Consider the following 15,017-nt stretch of genomic DNA (forward strand, 5'->3'; position numbering starts at 1 on the left):
ATGGGGTTTAAAAGTATCTTTGTTGTAGTAGTGCCTTTCTGATATCTTGTTTGTTCATTTTCACATCATTGATATCTAAGGGACATTATTAAGGATGACAGATAGTGCGGCATTAAGATGAATGGACCAACAGCCCAAAAACACCATAAAGGCATTAAGATGAATTGACTAATGACCCATAAAGTTAATCATCCACACCACAAATTATTGAATAAAATAGTTGAACCACAACAGAGCCACTTTTTGATTGTTACATTGAAATTCTCTAGATAAAATTTCCCAATGTGGATCTGTTAAATAAAAAACTACTATAATTTAGAAGAAAGAAACTGAGAATACTATTAAACACAGTTAAAACGATCATTCCTCTCGATCCTCGGAAGTTGCCTGTAATTTCAAGAGATTTGGTACAAAACACACTTGATGCATCTCAAAATTTAAGAGATTTTAGGGAAGTGAATTATACAAACATGATAATGCAAGTAAAATAACCGCATTCAGGGAAGCTCAGATTATGCATCACAAATCACAAAGGAAAAATTTCACCCCTCAGCTTCAAAGTGATTACAGTACAATGCCTATGTTTTTGTTAAAATACAATGTGCCTCCTATGTTGGCTACAATTTTACTCTCTTCACGGATAGGGAGGGGATGGGGTGGGGAACAGAATTGGTCCGCACGTTCATCCAACCTAAAACCAATTTATGCTCCTGTAATTTCTGTTGTGCACCAATTATTGCCATCACAGATAGGAGAGAAATGGAAGTCGCATATATAGAAGAACAGAAGGAGAGTAAGTCTTGACAAAACTGCATCTAATCACAAAATGTTCAAAGAAACATACCACCAAAAACAAAGAAAAGAGGCTAGAGAGAAGGGGACGACAATTGATTGTTAAAAGTGGACTCTTGGCCACCAAGCAGTAAACCACCTTTCTGGTATAGCCTCTAACAATTACTCTCCCCGCTCGGCACATTCATAAAGCATGGAGATGCTCGGCACATTCATAAAGCATGGAGATGCGGAAGGCGGCTGCAAACACAAGGACTAACTTTTAAAACCTCAAAAACCATTCTATACAATTCATTCAGCAGCCTGCATATACCAACTGTATATCCATATACTTGCAAAGAGTTATTATGTAAATCCCACCATATAAAAGAAGCAAAAGAGACAATAGAGAACACAGCAACAAAGAGAAGACCCAAAAAATGTACTAATAAGATGTGTCATGACCTACAACCACCAAATTAATATATATAATAAACCCAGGCCTCACACATCGGTAGAAAAATGGAAGTTGCAGTATATCTTATGTGATACAACTTTTTCCAGGTATTACAGCATATCTCAAATAATAGATGCGCATCATCCTTCACAAGATGTTAACCAAGAGAAGTCACATCGTGGAACGAGACCTCACAAATTTCATCTGTAGATCTGAGAAATTCCAAGATCCAGGTGTAAAACGCATTTACACCCTCGTAGTTACAAAAATATGCAGTACCTCCTACTTCAGGTCAAATAAATGGTATACTTAAGAGCCAAAATTGCACTTGCCCCTCAATTAATTTATGAATCCTAATCTAGTGTGATTTACTGGAATACAAAATTCGTCATACAATAAAAACAAATTCACTCAATTCTTGAATAAAACACTGATATCATGGAACGCTTTGGTCAACCCTTTGAGACCATTCCATCATCCCCTACAAATCCAGGATACAAGAGAAACAAAGTCGTACTTTATATGTCACTAAATTATTTTTTGTGACGAAATAGTCACTTAAATTTGTCTATATATCACTAGAAGTCACTAAACAACGTTTTGTAATCAAAAATTCATCCAACTTTACTCAAGTATCATAGAAGATGTCTTATTTGTTTCCCTCTAAGTGACTCCGTGATATTCAAGACAACATTTGGCTCTTCTACTTATGGACTCTTTGCTCTATCTGTAACGACTTTTTTGTTACAAATATAGTTTAGTGATTTCTGCAATATTTAGGCAAAGTTAATAAAGTTAACCCGAGAGCTGCTTCTAAAAATAAACCAGTTGAAATGCATGTCCTACATAAATGAATCACATTAAGTCGTCTTGTTCTGATGTTAGGATAATCTCATCCATTAACATTTAGTGGATTAGTACTAATACAAGGAAGGAATACCACCGTGCTTTTGTAAGCATTTTTATTATGATGATATTACATCACTAGAAAATCCACTCCTTGAAAAGAAAGTAGAAGATACTGGAGAAAATATAATAATAGCGCCACAAGAAGGGCATTTTAAAATTTAGCAACCACCACCAACCTAAACAACCAGATCAACTGTATAGTGACAACAGCAAGGTCTCAATACACTTTAAACTAGAGGATAGAATCTTGGACCAAGAAAGAAATATAAAACAAAAAGATACATATGCCACCAAAAGTTTTTGAGAGAAACATGCCACCGAAACTATAAGAGCAAACCATTTTTTTCCCTACTTCGCTTAAACCAAAATCAATATATCAATTTGAGACAAGTGCAGTTGTCAACAAACACCCCATCTAAAGTACAAAACTACCAAATTATCTATGCATCAGAGAACATTCCTGCCATACCTTACACTGGAGATTGGTTATGGTAGACTTCAATAACTGATCACCCACTATCACCCTCAGCCTTTTAATGAAATCGTTCCGGGAAATTTTCTTGCTCTAAGAAAAAATCAGAGAGAGATTCAGGCAGCAGGAAGAAAGTTAAAAAGGAAATTGCTACACACAACTGTCAACACAACATACCCTGAACAAGTCATAGTGTGCATGAACCAATTTCATATCTTTTGGAGACACTTTAGCTGAAATAGCTCCAAATAACATAGAGAAAGGCATCCAGGGGGATTTGGGGGATTTATTTGTACCCACACCAACACCATGGGATTGCTGTGTGTTTCTTACAAATTGATATTGCTGACAATTCCCCTAATAGCATAAAACAAGGATATTAACTTATTGAGAAGATTAGGCTAAATATGCAAAGAAATCTCCGTACTTCTTTGCATGTGAACGATGAAATTATTAAACAAAAGAACAAAAATCAAGCAAAATGGAATAACTTTTTCCCCCAAAATTTCACACACTAGAAGAAGGCAGAGGCTGGCAGAAATGCAAGGCAAGACTGCGTACAATAGACCCTTGTGGGCAGGCCTTTCCCCGGACCCCGCGCATAGCGGGAGCTTTAGTGCACCGGGCTGCCCTTAGAAGAAGGCAGAGGCTGAAATTAGAAATATATCTTTTGACTTGGTTATTTGTTAACTAACAAAACAGTTCAAATTAGAAAACAAGCAAATCTGCCTTGCCACCTAATAGTTTCTGCATGTAGATGTGCTATGTAAAGCAATTGCATCGACAATCCCGTTAACGTGTCCACATCAACATAAGTCATAAGCCAAAAGAAAGAAATTTATCACCCAGTTTGCTTCTTATTGTGTCAAGACATCTTCATACCGAATGCTCCTGTAGCTAAAACTTGAGAACAGTCCGTCACTGGAAACTACACCATTTGCTTAGACTAGGAAGAATCAACTAAAAGAAGGGAAGACTATATCATTCTCTTTCTTCCAATAGTAAGATTACCGTAAGAGAGGAGATCAAGTGCAACGATGCTTGACATCCAAACAGTTCTGCCGACAAAATGATCAAATTTTAGAATTCATACATTCTCTGAGAAGCTAAATTTAATCCACCTCTTACAAGTTCACCAAGGTCTGTCAACATATGAACATTCATATATAGGCGAAAATCTGGGCTGATACAAAGCCTTCAAACCTCATATTGCAACTTCTTGTGCAGACCCGCGGCAAAAAATACAATCTCAAGTTAAAGCTCAGTTTCTGAAGAGGAGTGCACAACTTGTGCCAAGAGAAGCATTTTTTTTTTTGGGGGGGGGGGGGGGATCAGGTGGAATGGAGTCAAATAAAGAATTACCAATTCTGTAGGCAATTTATTCAAGTCCAACTGCTCCTCAGATCCCTGAGAAGTAACTCCAGAGACATCAAGCCTGCTTTCTTCCTTTATTGGAGCCCCTGGGAAATAATGCAAACTCAGAGCCACTTCTGAAAATAGATTGGCTAAACAAACACCACCAAAATTAAAATGTATTAGAACATTAAGATTACTCAATCAGTAAACTAACAGTCAGTGAGTGCCTGAGTGGTAATAAAGTCATTTTAAAAGCATAATTACCGACCAGCACATTAAATCGGCATAAATGTTCTTTTTTCGCCTTGGATAAATAAATCAAAAAGTTATGCTCATCTTTATCTATCTATTTCAAATACCTTTAAGCGGTGTATAATATGATTGCAAGTCTCTCATTTAATCGTTGATAAGCTAGTCCTACTTTAGAACCTTCTCCATAATGATATAAAGTTTCTATGCATTAAAATAATGCATCATGGAACTAAATAGATAGTGCCATCATGCTTAACGTCCAGAAAAGCCCATAAAATATCAATGATGTACGCCAAAGTCCCACAACCTTTTTAACAATGGACTATCACAGCCCAATTTTCTAAAAAAGACACCAAACAAATTAATCTGTGCTTTCCAAGCAATGTTCCATTAAATGCTGCCTTCAGCAGTTGCAATTACATTTTTAAAATCGAAAAAAAGGAAAGAATCAAACTAAATATAATAACGATGACCCTCAGATCATAAACAGTTTAGATCAAGATCATTCAATGTGAGGCGCTAGAAATAGAACAATCACATAACAAGGCTAAGAAACGTGTCAGTGTCATAGTGACCCAAATCCTCAAAACATTAAATGCGCGGAAAGTGACAACACAACCTGATAATTATTGAGAAAGTTACACAGTTATTTACTTCACAAATAACAAAATAATAGTGTTGCAACTCATGATAACCATTAGAAGTATTCAAAACCAGAGCCAACTTCTGCGTTCAAAACTTTTCTCAGGCAGCAAATATCTCAAAATCCCATCTTTAAATAGTAGGAAAAGCTTAAGAGTAACCCATGACATGATCGCCAAAGCGGTGCACATCCAAATTTCTTGAGTTAGTTAATCAAGCATAGTAATTGTATTTTTAAAGCAAGTTTTTTTAAAAGGAAGTAGGTCCCCGGATGTAGAATTAACAGATAATATCTGACTGATTTCACAAACAAAATGTGAACTAAAAAGTCTGTTACTTTGAAGTCTGAAGTACCGCAATACTCAAAATAACAAACAGGAAATGGTCTAGTTTCTCTTTAAGGGAAGGTGTGACATACTCAGAGTAATCAAACAATCAATACACTATTTAATTTCATACTAATCATGATATTCTGACATTTAAATGTAAGGAAAATGAGATAAATAAGACACCTTCTGCTCCTGAAGACATCTTGAAGCTCACAACATATTCGGGATATATGTGTGTGTTCATATTCATGTTCCAAACAGTATAATAAGTAGGACTCTCCAGATCATCAACACCACTATCATATTTCTCATTGCTCGGATAAGATTGCTCAGAGCCAAAATGCAAAAGTTCTTCATTGCCCAAAATGACACGACAAAGAACCATGTAACGAATGCCATTTTCGTCAATATCACAGCTAGCGGCACTGATGAAGAAACGAAAAAAAAGTGAAAACTGAAGTTAGATCCTCCTGAAAGATAAAATCTGTTAATACAAACGACAATTATTATTTCTTCCTTTTTTTTTTTTTTTTTGGGGGGGGGGTGTTTATTAAGTATCAGGAGATGATATCATAATCACACCCAAATGTGTTTGAAACACAGCATTGTGTTCTTTGAGATCTTTTCCCATTTTATTTCCTGAACACCCCAGCAGTTATAGGAGGAGCGCAGAAAAAAAATGGAACTGCATAATCATAATGATCAATGATCTCCATTACGCAACTGGATAAATTTGGAAACCAATCTAAGATCATGATATTGAAACTCCAAACAATAATGAGATCATCAATAAAAATGAATTCTCATTACAAAGTATTGTCCAACCTTTTAGAGGCACAGTCCTGGGCAATGAGGTGCACTCCGACTCCAAGATTAATCTTCTGCCCACGTGCCTCATGCACAAGGCCATAGTTCATAATTGTAGATAATACCTCTTTGGAAGCGGCAAGCCAAGCATACCGAACATTGGAGTTCCCGCGATACCTTTGGGTTATCTCAACCTGCTTCTCAAACAGTTCCAAGCGATTTTTCATATATTTACTTAAGCATTGACTAATTTTGACTATATCCACCGTACAAATGGTGTTCATTCCCTTAACAAACATAGCTTTAACAGATTCTGCATCCACTAACGTAATTGTGTCTTCTAATACAGGAGACAGACTTTCCTGATCCTGTTGATTCTCTGCAACTATTTCCATTTTAGGATCTGATTTTTGATCAACAGCAAATTCTTGATTATCTTTAAAAGGATCAACTTTAATCTTTTTAAAACTAATATTTGACTCTTCCACACATTCATCCAGATTGCAATTATTCGGTCCATTAAAATCTATTTCAAGATGCAACTTGATTTTAGTTGGCCTATCAGGCACATCAGCACTGAATTCTTCAGTTCTCTGTGATTGGATTTCAAAGTTGTCATGTGTTTTATGACTAATGAGACATAAATCGGGGAAGAAACAGCCACCTGCTTCGTCTATCCAGGCTATAGGTTTCTCTAATCCAGTAACAAGATTTACCTGAACCATATATAGAATATCAAGTATTACATGAAAGCCACCAAAGTTCACCTCAATCACAGCCTTCTTTGAGCGAAAGTCCTCTTTGACTATATGAACAATATCTTGAGGGAAATCATTCCATTCACCATTCTGATGGAATAAAACACGTTGTGGCAGTCCACTTTTCATGAAATTTGAGTAGTTCTTAAGTATCGATTTCCTGAGATGTGATCTGCAATTAGATTCACCTTCTACAGTCCTTTTCCTCTTACCAAGCTTGCTATAAAATGAGCTACAATTTGGTTGAAATGATAGCTCCTCCAGCTTCTCAGTGCCAGCTCCAACTATACGTGCCACATACTGAGATGCTACTTTACTTTTCGAGTCGACGTCAGCTGTCCTACGGCCATTATCTAACACTTCAACCCAGTTTGACTCCATTTATCTACAGGCAACTAATATTTACAAATTTCTAACAGCAACACTAAATCCTAAACTAGTATAGCACAGGTCTGTCATAACGAATTTCTGAGAAGCCGCATCATGGAGAACGAAATGCAAAACCTGGCAGGAAAAAAAAGGCAATTAGAAAGCCGTTCATTTGAAATAAAATGGACGAGGGATTCTTCATATGAGCAGCACGATACTCAGTATAAACGAACATGTCATAGTTCATAAACTACATAGCTAAAGTAATCTAATACCAGCTGAACAACTGACTCAAGCAATAGAAGTAAATTAAATGTTTTTTTGTGTGTGAAACAGAAGCAAATATCACACTTTCTTGTGAAATAAAAGTAAATTTCATACCTAAATGCATATAACTAAGTGCCTAATCTATTTACTTCCCGTAAGTGTGAACATCTCTCCCTAAAATCAGTAAATTATTTGTTCTAATGCTTATGGAATGTAGCTAACTTTGAGAAACCTACCAAATTCTGCAATGAATGGCCATCTCGGCAGAAGCACGTTGTCTCCATAATGTTGATGTCAAGTCAACAAATTTCCCTTTGTACAAAGGTAACTAGGAGCTAATTTAATTCACCACCTCTGAAAACATAAATTTTGTTAGTATTAAAAGATAAAAAGATGCACATAGAAATGCTGAAACTCAAATTTCCGGATGAAAAGCAATTAAGAAAGAAAAGGAATTAAGGTCTATCATTATCTTTCTAACAAGAAAACCAAGATAAGCGTTACTCTTAAATCTCTTACTTGCACTTAAAAGTTCAGCTAATATTCAACAGCGAACAAACACCCAGAGAAACAAAACCACGTGAACTTTTTGTGTTTTTCACCTTTTTGTTTTCAAAACCTTCTTGAATTAACTTTTAATTCAGCAAACATGTAACCACCACAAAATATATACATACATACATATTACGATTTAGCACTTCTCGACAAATATCATTTGTTTTATTATTCTATAGGGTGTTCAATTTTGGGAAGTAAAAAACTTTTTGTTAACTCTTGGGCTCAGGTCCTCCTACATTTATATATAAACGTTGATGAATTGGTTACTTGGTTTATCAAGAATAAACAAGAAAAGGACTTCATTGTTGATTATTGGCGCCTTATAGATAATGCTGGGCTCCTATGTATTTCAGAGGCGGTTGGCAGAGAGTTAGCTGAGTGTAAATATAGGTGTCCCCTATCTGCTGGTAACAACACGATGGAGACTACGAGTAAAACTATGAGGTACAAAGATTCTAATCCAAATGGCTAGGTAATTTCTTCACATGCCGCCTCCTTGAGTGGACAGTTACTAGAGGATGTACGTAATACCATGAGGAATGGTCAAGGTGCGCCATGTGTGCCAATTTATACACAACCTTTCATGGCTATACAAAGTAAGCATTGTTCTCATATTTCAATTCTTCAATATAAACATGCCCGAACATTAACAATATGGTCAAGTACCCCTTTAATTAGTCAGATGCCTCTCCTTTTTTTCTCAACAACTGGGACACACAATCCACATGTCTAATTAAGAAGTGATATTCAAATTAAGTACTTGGCTCAAGTGTAAAAATAACCCTCATTTTATTTATTTTATTTTCTCTTCGCATATATAACCCTCAATTAACTTAGCTGGAAAATAAAATAAAAATGTTAACTTGTTACTTCAATAATTTATCATGCTGCAAAAATCGATTTTTCATGATTTATGTGACAAGAAAAAACTGCATATTTTTTTTCTCTTAACATACAACCGTCAATTAACTTAGCTAGAAAACGGGGGGAAATGCTAGCTTGCTACTTCAATAATTTATGATGCCGCAAATAAAATCCAGCCAAAAAATCAAATCAATTTTTCATGATTTATGTAACAAGAAAAAACTTCAAAAAATTCTTATAATTACAAAAAAAAATCGGAAAAAATTATTTTATTACAAATTAATTCAAGGAAAATGAATTCCGAGCCGATCTACCCCGGAAACCTTCGGATTTAGTGTAATCATTCCCAAAACAAAGCAAATCGATACAAATCAGTCCAGATCCAAGCACTAAACCAAAAAAAAAAATTACCATACATCAAACGCCGTCGTCTTTATCTTTGTCGTCGTCGTCGTCTCAGATGAAGAATCAAAGGATACAGAGATAACTGAGGAACGATCAAACGAAGCAGCGGAGATCGCGAGACGACGGCGTTTATACGGAGATGGAATTCAGTCGATTGCTTGTGAAATTCATCAACTAAATTATTATAAATAATAAAGAAAACATTTATAGTTTCTGAGAAACTTCAACACTTTGAATTATCTAAGTTACTTGGGCGAAAAGAAAGAGAAAATAAATAAATATATTTTTGAGCGAAAAAGGAAGGAAAGAGAGAAAGGTCGGCAACATGACCTTGTTGCTTCCATTATTGAAGGTATTATCTATGTAAAGGTGTAGTGCGAAGGCAAACGGTGTCGTTCCAGTTCTCACTTAAACGACGCCGTTGTCTTTGTTTTGTCGTTGTGCATACTTTTTGACCTTTTGTTGTACCGTTGAAAAAGTTACTTTCACTTAAACCTCATTTTTTTATTTATTTTGTATCCGATATCCGTATTAGAATTGAATTATTTTTTATTTACACCACACGAAGCCCACTCATGGAATGGAAAGCGCTCCTATTCAGCTCAAATCTAAGCCATCTAATTAAGAAAAAAAGAGTTACATACACTTAACCATATCTTTTGGTGGTCACTTCAGCCTCAATCATTTGGAGTGTGTTTGGTTTTTCAAATATTTTTTTTATATTTATTTGGTTAAATAAATTGAAAATTATTTTTTAAAAAATATAAATTTTAATAATGATATCTTATATTGATGACGTTTTTTTCATTTCTTAACCTACCTCATTTTTATTCTATCCTACTTGCATCCTTTATTTTCATTACTTGACACCCTTATCTTTCCAGTTTTATCTTTTATGCTATTTATTTAAATTATATGCAAATGTTTTGCATATAAAAAACTTTCTTCATCTATCGAATATAAAAATAAGTATAAAATCACTATTTTTTATAAAATATTTTTCATAAAAAATAGATTCCATCATATCAAACACATCTTTAAAGTAGAAATTTTATTTAAATATGCAATTTAAATTTTAAAAACTATACTTTTTTCCGTATTACAATCAACATTACCTTAGTTAAAAACACAATCATTAAGAAACCAAGGAGTATATAATATAAATTTTATAAAACTGTCCCTATTTATTAATAAAAATAAAATACTTTTTCCCTCGTAATTACACTTTGTAGATTTTAACAATACCAAATTATTATGTGACTTTTTCAATCATCATTTAAAATTGAAAAAAGGCCTAAATACCCCCGCTGAAGTTCTAGCAAAAAATCACTTATATACTTTAATTACTTAGGCGATACATTACACATTTATACTATTTAAAAGTGTAACTATTTGTCCCTTCCTACACCCAACCCCAAGCAAGTTTCAGATAATATTTATTAGCGTGTCACTGGCGATTTTTTATTTTTTATTTAATTAAAATGGTCCTCCAACGGTTCTTTCTTGGAACTCAATGTTAAAACTCTTACTCAACCCTAATATTTACCCAAAAAATTGAAGAACCATAAATTTCTTTATAGCTTAGTTCAATCCCCAAATTGAAGATCAAGCTTAGTTCTTTTCAAGGAGAATCAAAGGTAACTTTTTATTTCTTTCTCTCTTTTCCATTTTAAGTCAATCTTCTCTTTTTCATTCTCTCTTTTTCGTATAATTTATAATTTTTTTGGTACTGATTTGGATGAATTTTTTGGTATTGAGTTGCTGTAGATTTTTTTTTATCGAAGGTACTAAGCTTGATTAGGTTGTGTATGCAAGAAGAAGATCATGAATTGGAAGAGGTGCGATGCAAATATGGATTTGTTCTACCTTTGTTGACCTCTTGGACCATAAGAAATCCAGGTAGAAGATGTTAGAGTTGTCCTTACTATGGGGTAAGTTAAAACAAATTTCAAGATTTGATCTTCAAGAGTCATAGATTGATTTGTTTTGTTATTTTTTTTCACTTTAGAATGTTAGATCATGCGATTTTTGGCTTTTGAAGAATGACTATATTGATCCGAGATCCAAATTTGTGATTCCAAAGTTGTTGGGAAGAATTGTTGAGCTTAAGCAAAGAGTTGAACCTTTAGAAAAAGTTGACAACAAGTTTACTAGGTCGACCAACTCTGTGGAAAGCAAAATAGATATGAACAAGATAGAGTCGAAGCTGAACATTTTTTATGATGATTTGAAGAAGATGAAAGTAATTGAGAAAAAATGGAAAAACAAATTGGCAAAGTCTAAGAAAAGGGAGAAACAATTCTGGATTGCTCTCTTGTGTGTTTGTAATTTAGGTATAAGTTTTGCATTTCAAAACATATTTTCCCTGAAAGTAGATTCAAGGAAGTTGCCATGATCAATTTGCGCAATTGTATTTGCAATGTTGTAAGGGGTTATATGTAAAGGTTTTGTAATGAACATTTTCATATATGTAATGAATATTCCCTTTTGTGTAATGAACATCTCCTTGTGTCCAGATTTGTATCATATACGTTGGGAGCCCCTATTTGATTTTGTAAAGAAGTGAGGTCTCATAATAACCTGTCTAAAACATCACAAATGACCTGTGTATTTAGGTTGTGTAGTGAGATCTCATACTAAAATGCAGTCACAGCTGCCATCAAACTAAATAAGAAGAAGTTATTACTAAATAAAAGGACAATCATATCTACATAATATTAATCAAAAAAGAAGTTAAAGTTGTTACAATCGCAATTGCCATCAAACTAAATTAAAATGCAGTTAGAGCTTCCAAAAAATTCAAACTAAATTAAAATACAGTCATAGCTGCCAACTCATTGTCTTAAACACCATCACAAATGCAATCACAACTGTCAATTCAATGTCTTAAATTACATTCACGTTACTAACTAAACATAATGTAAGATTGCATTAGATGTTTTTCAATTGAACATTAGAGATCTCTTGGCTCAAATGTACAGCCTTGGACCTTGTCTCACTTTGCTTTTTTCCTCTCATTTCTTCAAGTTTCCTTGAGGTTATAGCTTGTTTTTCTTTCCATTTCACACTACTTATTGATTTATATCCAAAATCTTCAGTGATAAATGTTGAATACTTCACATTTCTAAATCTTTCACTAGGTATTCCAGGCTACTCAAATGAATACAAATAATCTTAATTTGTGTTAATAAATGACAGTAAATGATATGTAATTGTAGAATATTTACATTAATAATAGTTGTACCACTTTATGTGTGTTGTACCCTCATTTTAATTATTTTTAATCTCCCAGCAGCATTATCCGAAAAAATCAACAAAATATTAGGTAAAACAACTAATTTAAAACTTATACATGAAGTAAAACTATATCACTTTTTCTATTAAACTCTTTGGTCTTTCTCTCCCTCTTCTAGTTGGTGCATTAGGTTTTGAACTTGAGAGAGGAGCAGTGTTGATCTTGTGGGAGAAGCAGGTGTGGAACTTGGACAAGCAGCAGAAATAGGACTTGGGCTAGCAGCAGGTGTGGAACTTGGGCAAGCAACAGGAATAAAACTTGGGTCAATAAAGCCTGCACTTGTGCCGAAAGCATAAGCATCAGTAAGACACTTTCTTTTATTGTGACTTTTGTTATGACAAGTGTTGCATGACATCTCAAGGCCTCTTTTGAATAGTTTTCAAGTTTTGTTACTTTCACCTTGCTCATTCTTTCTAGCTTTGCTCTGCCTTCCTGGCATCTTCCTGACATGAGGTGGTATAACAAAGATATTTTGTGATTCTGGCCATATTTTTATATTCAAAACTAGCTGAATGAAGTAGTTGTATGTTTTCATGTAAGTTTCTCTGTTATACCAATGAAAAATATAGTCAATTGGCTTCAATTTTCTGTGGTGAAGAGCAGTTATTACATGAGGGCATGGTATACCTTTCAACATCCATGCTCTGCAGCTACAGATTTATCTATTAACATCCACAACATGTTTGTATGCTCCATGAAGCACCTCATACTCTGTAGCTGAATTTCATTCAATACTGCATTTCATAGAATTAGCAGTGTTCTCTTGCAGAACTTTCATTCCCATTGGAGAAATGTTACTGATCCAACTATTGTAAAACTCTCTCATCTGCCTTATTATTTTCATTATTTTCACCCTAATTTCTTCAAGTATGGTAATTATAGTCCTGTGCCTTGCTGTTAATATTCATGCATTGAAAAATCCAGCCATGTTATTGTCTACAATATCATATTTTATGGTAAAACTGAAGTAAACCTTGCTTCATCTTTCGGAGTTATAATACAATAAATTATCAACTATTTTATTTTTTCAACCTTTTCATATAGTTAATATTATCCTCTAACTCAGCCTCAAAAGTAGACCTTGCACACCTGCAGGAATAATTTTCCTCTCAATACCTTTATAACACCCCTCAAAATTTTTTCTTAAGATTTAGACCTTCCTTGTATTCGTGTAGGATCGAACTCAATTATTGTGAAGCATGTGCATGAGTTAGGATGAGTTTCTAAGTAATTAAAGAGCGTTAGAGGTGATGTGGGGTCATAAGAGATCCTTAGAGCCAAGCTAAGTCCAAAAGAATTCGTCTTAGGTAAGTTGTCGAAGGAGTTTGTATAAGGATCGACTTCTAACGACCATATCATTTGAAATATGATTATCTGGGTGGTCCACGACCTATTAAATTAAAGGTCGTCGAGCCTTCTTTCCAATGCCACCAAGAGTGTAATTTTTGGAGTTTGGAGTCAAAAGATATAACGATCCTAAGACGGATGGGTACTGCAGGAATTTTAGACCTGGGTTGTAACTGCAGGAACCTGGGCTTGGCGCCACAGTGGCGCGACGCGCCACTGTCGCGCCAGGAACAAGCCTCAGTAGTTTGGTCCCTAGCGCGGTGCGCCACTAAGAGATGTGCAGGGTTTTTAAGCCTATTTCCCAGAAAACAGAAAAAACTTAGGCTTGACGCCGTAAGGGCGCGACGCGCCACTATCGCGCCATAAAACAGCCTCAGTAGTTTGGTCCTTGGCGCGATGCACCACTATCAAATGTGCAGGTTTTAAGCCTAAATTCGACTTGGCGCTGTAGTGGCGCGATGCGCCACTATCGCGCCAAGAGCATTTTAGCCTGTTTTTTAGATTTTTGAGAAAGGGCAATTTAGGTATTTCTCCAAATTATATATACACCATCCTTGATCGCTTTGGACCATTATTTTTAGCTTCTCTCTCTCTCTAAAAGCCCTAGAAATTTTCCCTCTCTTCTTCTTCTTCTTCTTCTCCAAATCCATCTCCAACAAAGAGTGTCTTCAAGAGTTTCAAGGATTCAAGCCTCCCATTGAAGGCCTAACATCAAGGTTTCTTCAAAGTCTTCAAGCAAGGTATGTAAGGCTAACCTAAAATATGGATTTAGTTCTTCCATATGCCCATGTATGTGTTGAATAGGAGTTGTGAAAGATTTAAACCTTCTAGGAAGGTTTTCTTGAAATTTTTCCTAAACCCTAAAATATCTTTATATACTAGAAATTGATGGATGATTTCATGACTTGATTCTTAAATAGTCAACTTTCATATTATTGACTACAAATGTATCTTTATATATAAATTTATAGGTATTGACGATATTCTTGAGTTGAGTTTTGTTGATAGTATAGATTTATGTTTCATTCACATGAACCCAAGATGAGATTTCTTTTGTCATAATTGTCTTGAGGTTGAGATGGATGGTTTTGTGTATATGTGTATTGATTAGAATGAAAAGAATGAACTGGATAGTTAAAAATGTCCTTTTGCTTTTATA

At 34.7% G+C, this 15,017-nt stretch overlaps 1 protein-coding gene across 6 annotated transcripts; it reads right to left on the bottom strand.

The window, feature by feature from the left end:
- Positions 1-512: 512 nt before the first annotated feature.
- On the bottom strand, positions 513-9,538 carry LOC129889633 (inactive poly [ADP-ribose] polymerase RCD1-like). Of its 6 annotated transcripts, none has more exons than XM_055965024.1 (8): positions 9,228-9,533; positions 7,626-7,743; positions 6,014-7,257; positions 5,372-5,613; positions 3,972-4,114; positions 2,787-2,966; positions 2,607-2,702; positions 513-1,032 (listed from the first exon to the last, which is right to left on the bottom strand). In XM_055965024.1, the coding sequence occupies exons 3-8, from the start codon at positions 7,132-7,134 to the stop codon at positions 955-957; spliced, it is 1,860 nt and encodes a 619-aa protein (XP_055820999.1). In that variant the 5' UTR covers positions 7,135-7,257; positions 7,626-7,743; positions 9,228-9,533; the 3' UTR covers positions 513-954. The 6 variants fall into 6 exon arrangements, 3 of the variants coding, with proteins under 3 accessions (XP_055820999.1, XP_055820998.1, XP_055821000.1); XM_055965023.1 differs by having other exon boundaries at positions 9,223-9,533; XM_055965025.1 differs by having other exon boundaries at positions 3,972-4,069; positions 9,223-9,531.
- Positions 9,539-15,017: the final 5,479 nt, after the last annotated feature.

Source organism: Solanum dulcamara, chromosome 5, assembly GCF_947179165.1.
Source record: "Solanum dulcamara chromosome 5, daSolDulc1.2, whole genome shotgun sequence".
NCBI classification, from domain to species: domain Eukaryota; kingdom Viridiplantae; phylum Streptophyta; class Magnoliopsida; order Solanales; family Solanaceae; genus Solanum; species Solanum dulcamara.

Coding starts and splice junctions, on each gene's coding strand:
- LOC129889633 (XM_055965024.1), bottom strand. CDS start 7,134: ATGGAGTCAAACTGGGTTGAAGTGTTAGATAATGGCCGTAGGACAGCT. Junction 5,614..6,013: donor CAGGACTGTGCCTCTAAAAG/GTTGGACAATAC, acceptor TTTCTTCATCAG/TGCCGCTAGCTGTGATATTG. Junction 2,967..3,971: donor ATAAATTGCCTACAGAATTG/GTAATTCTTTAT, acceptor TTATGCTATTAG/GGGAATTGTCAGCAATATCA.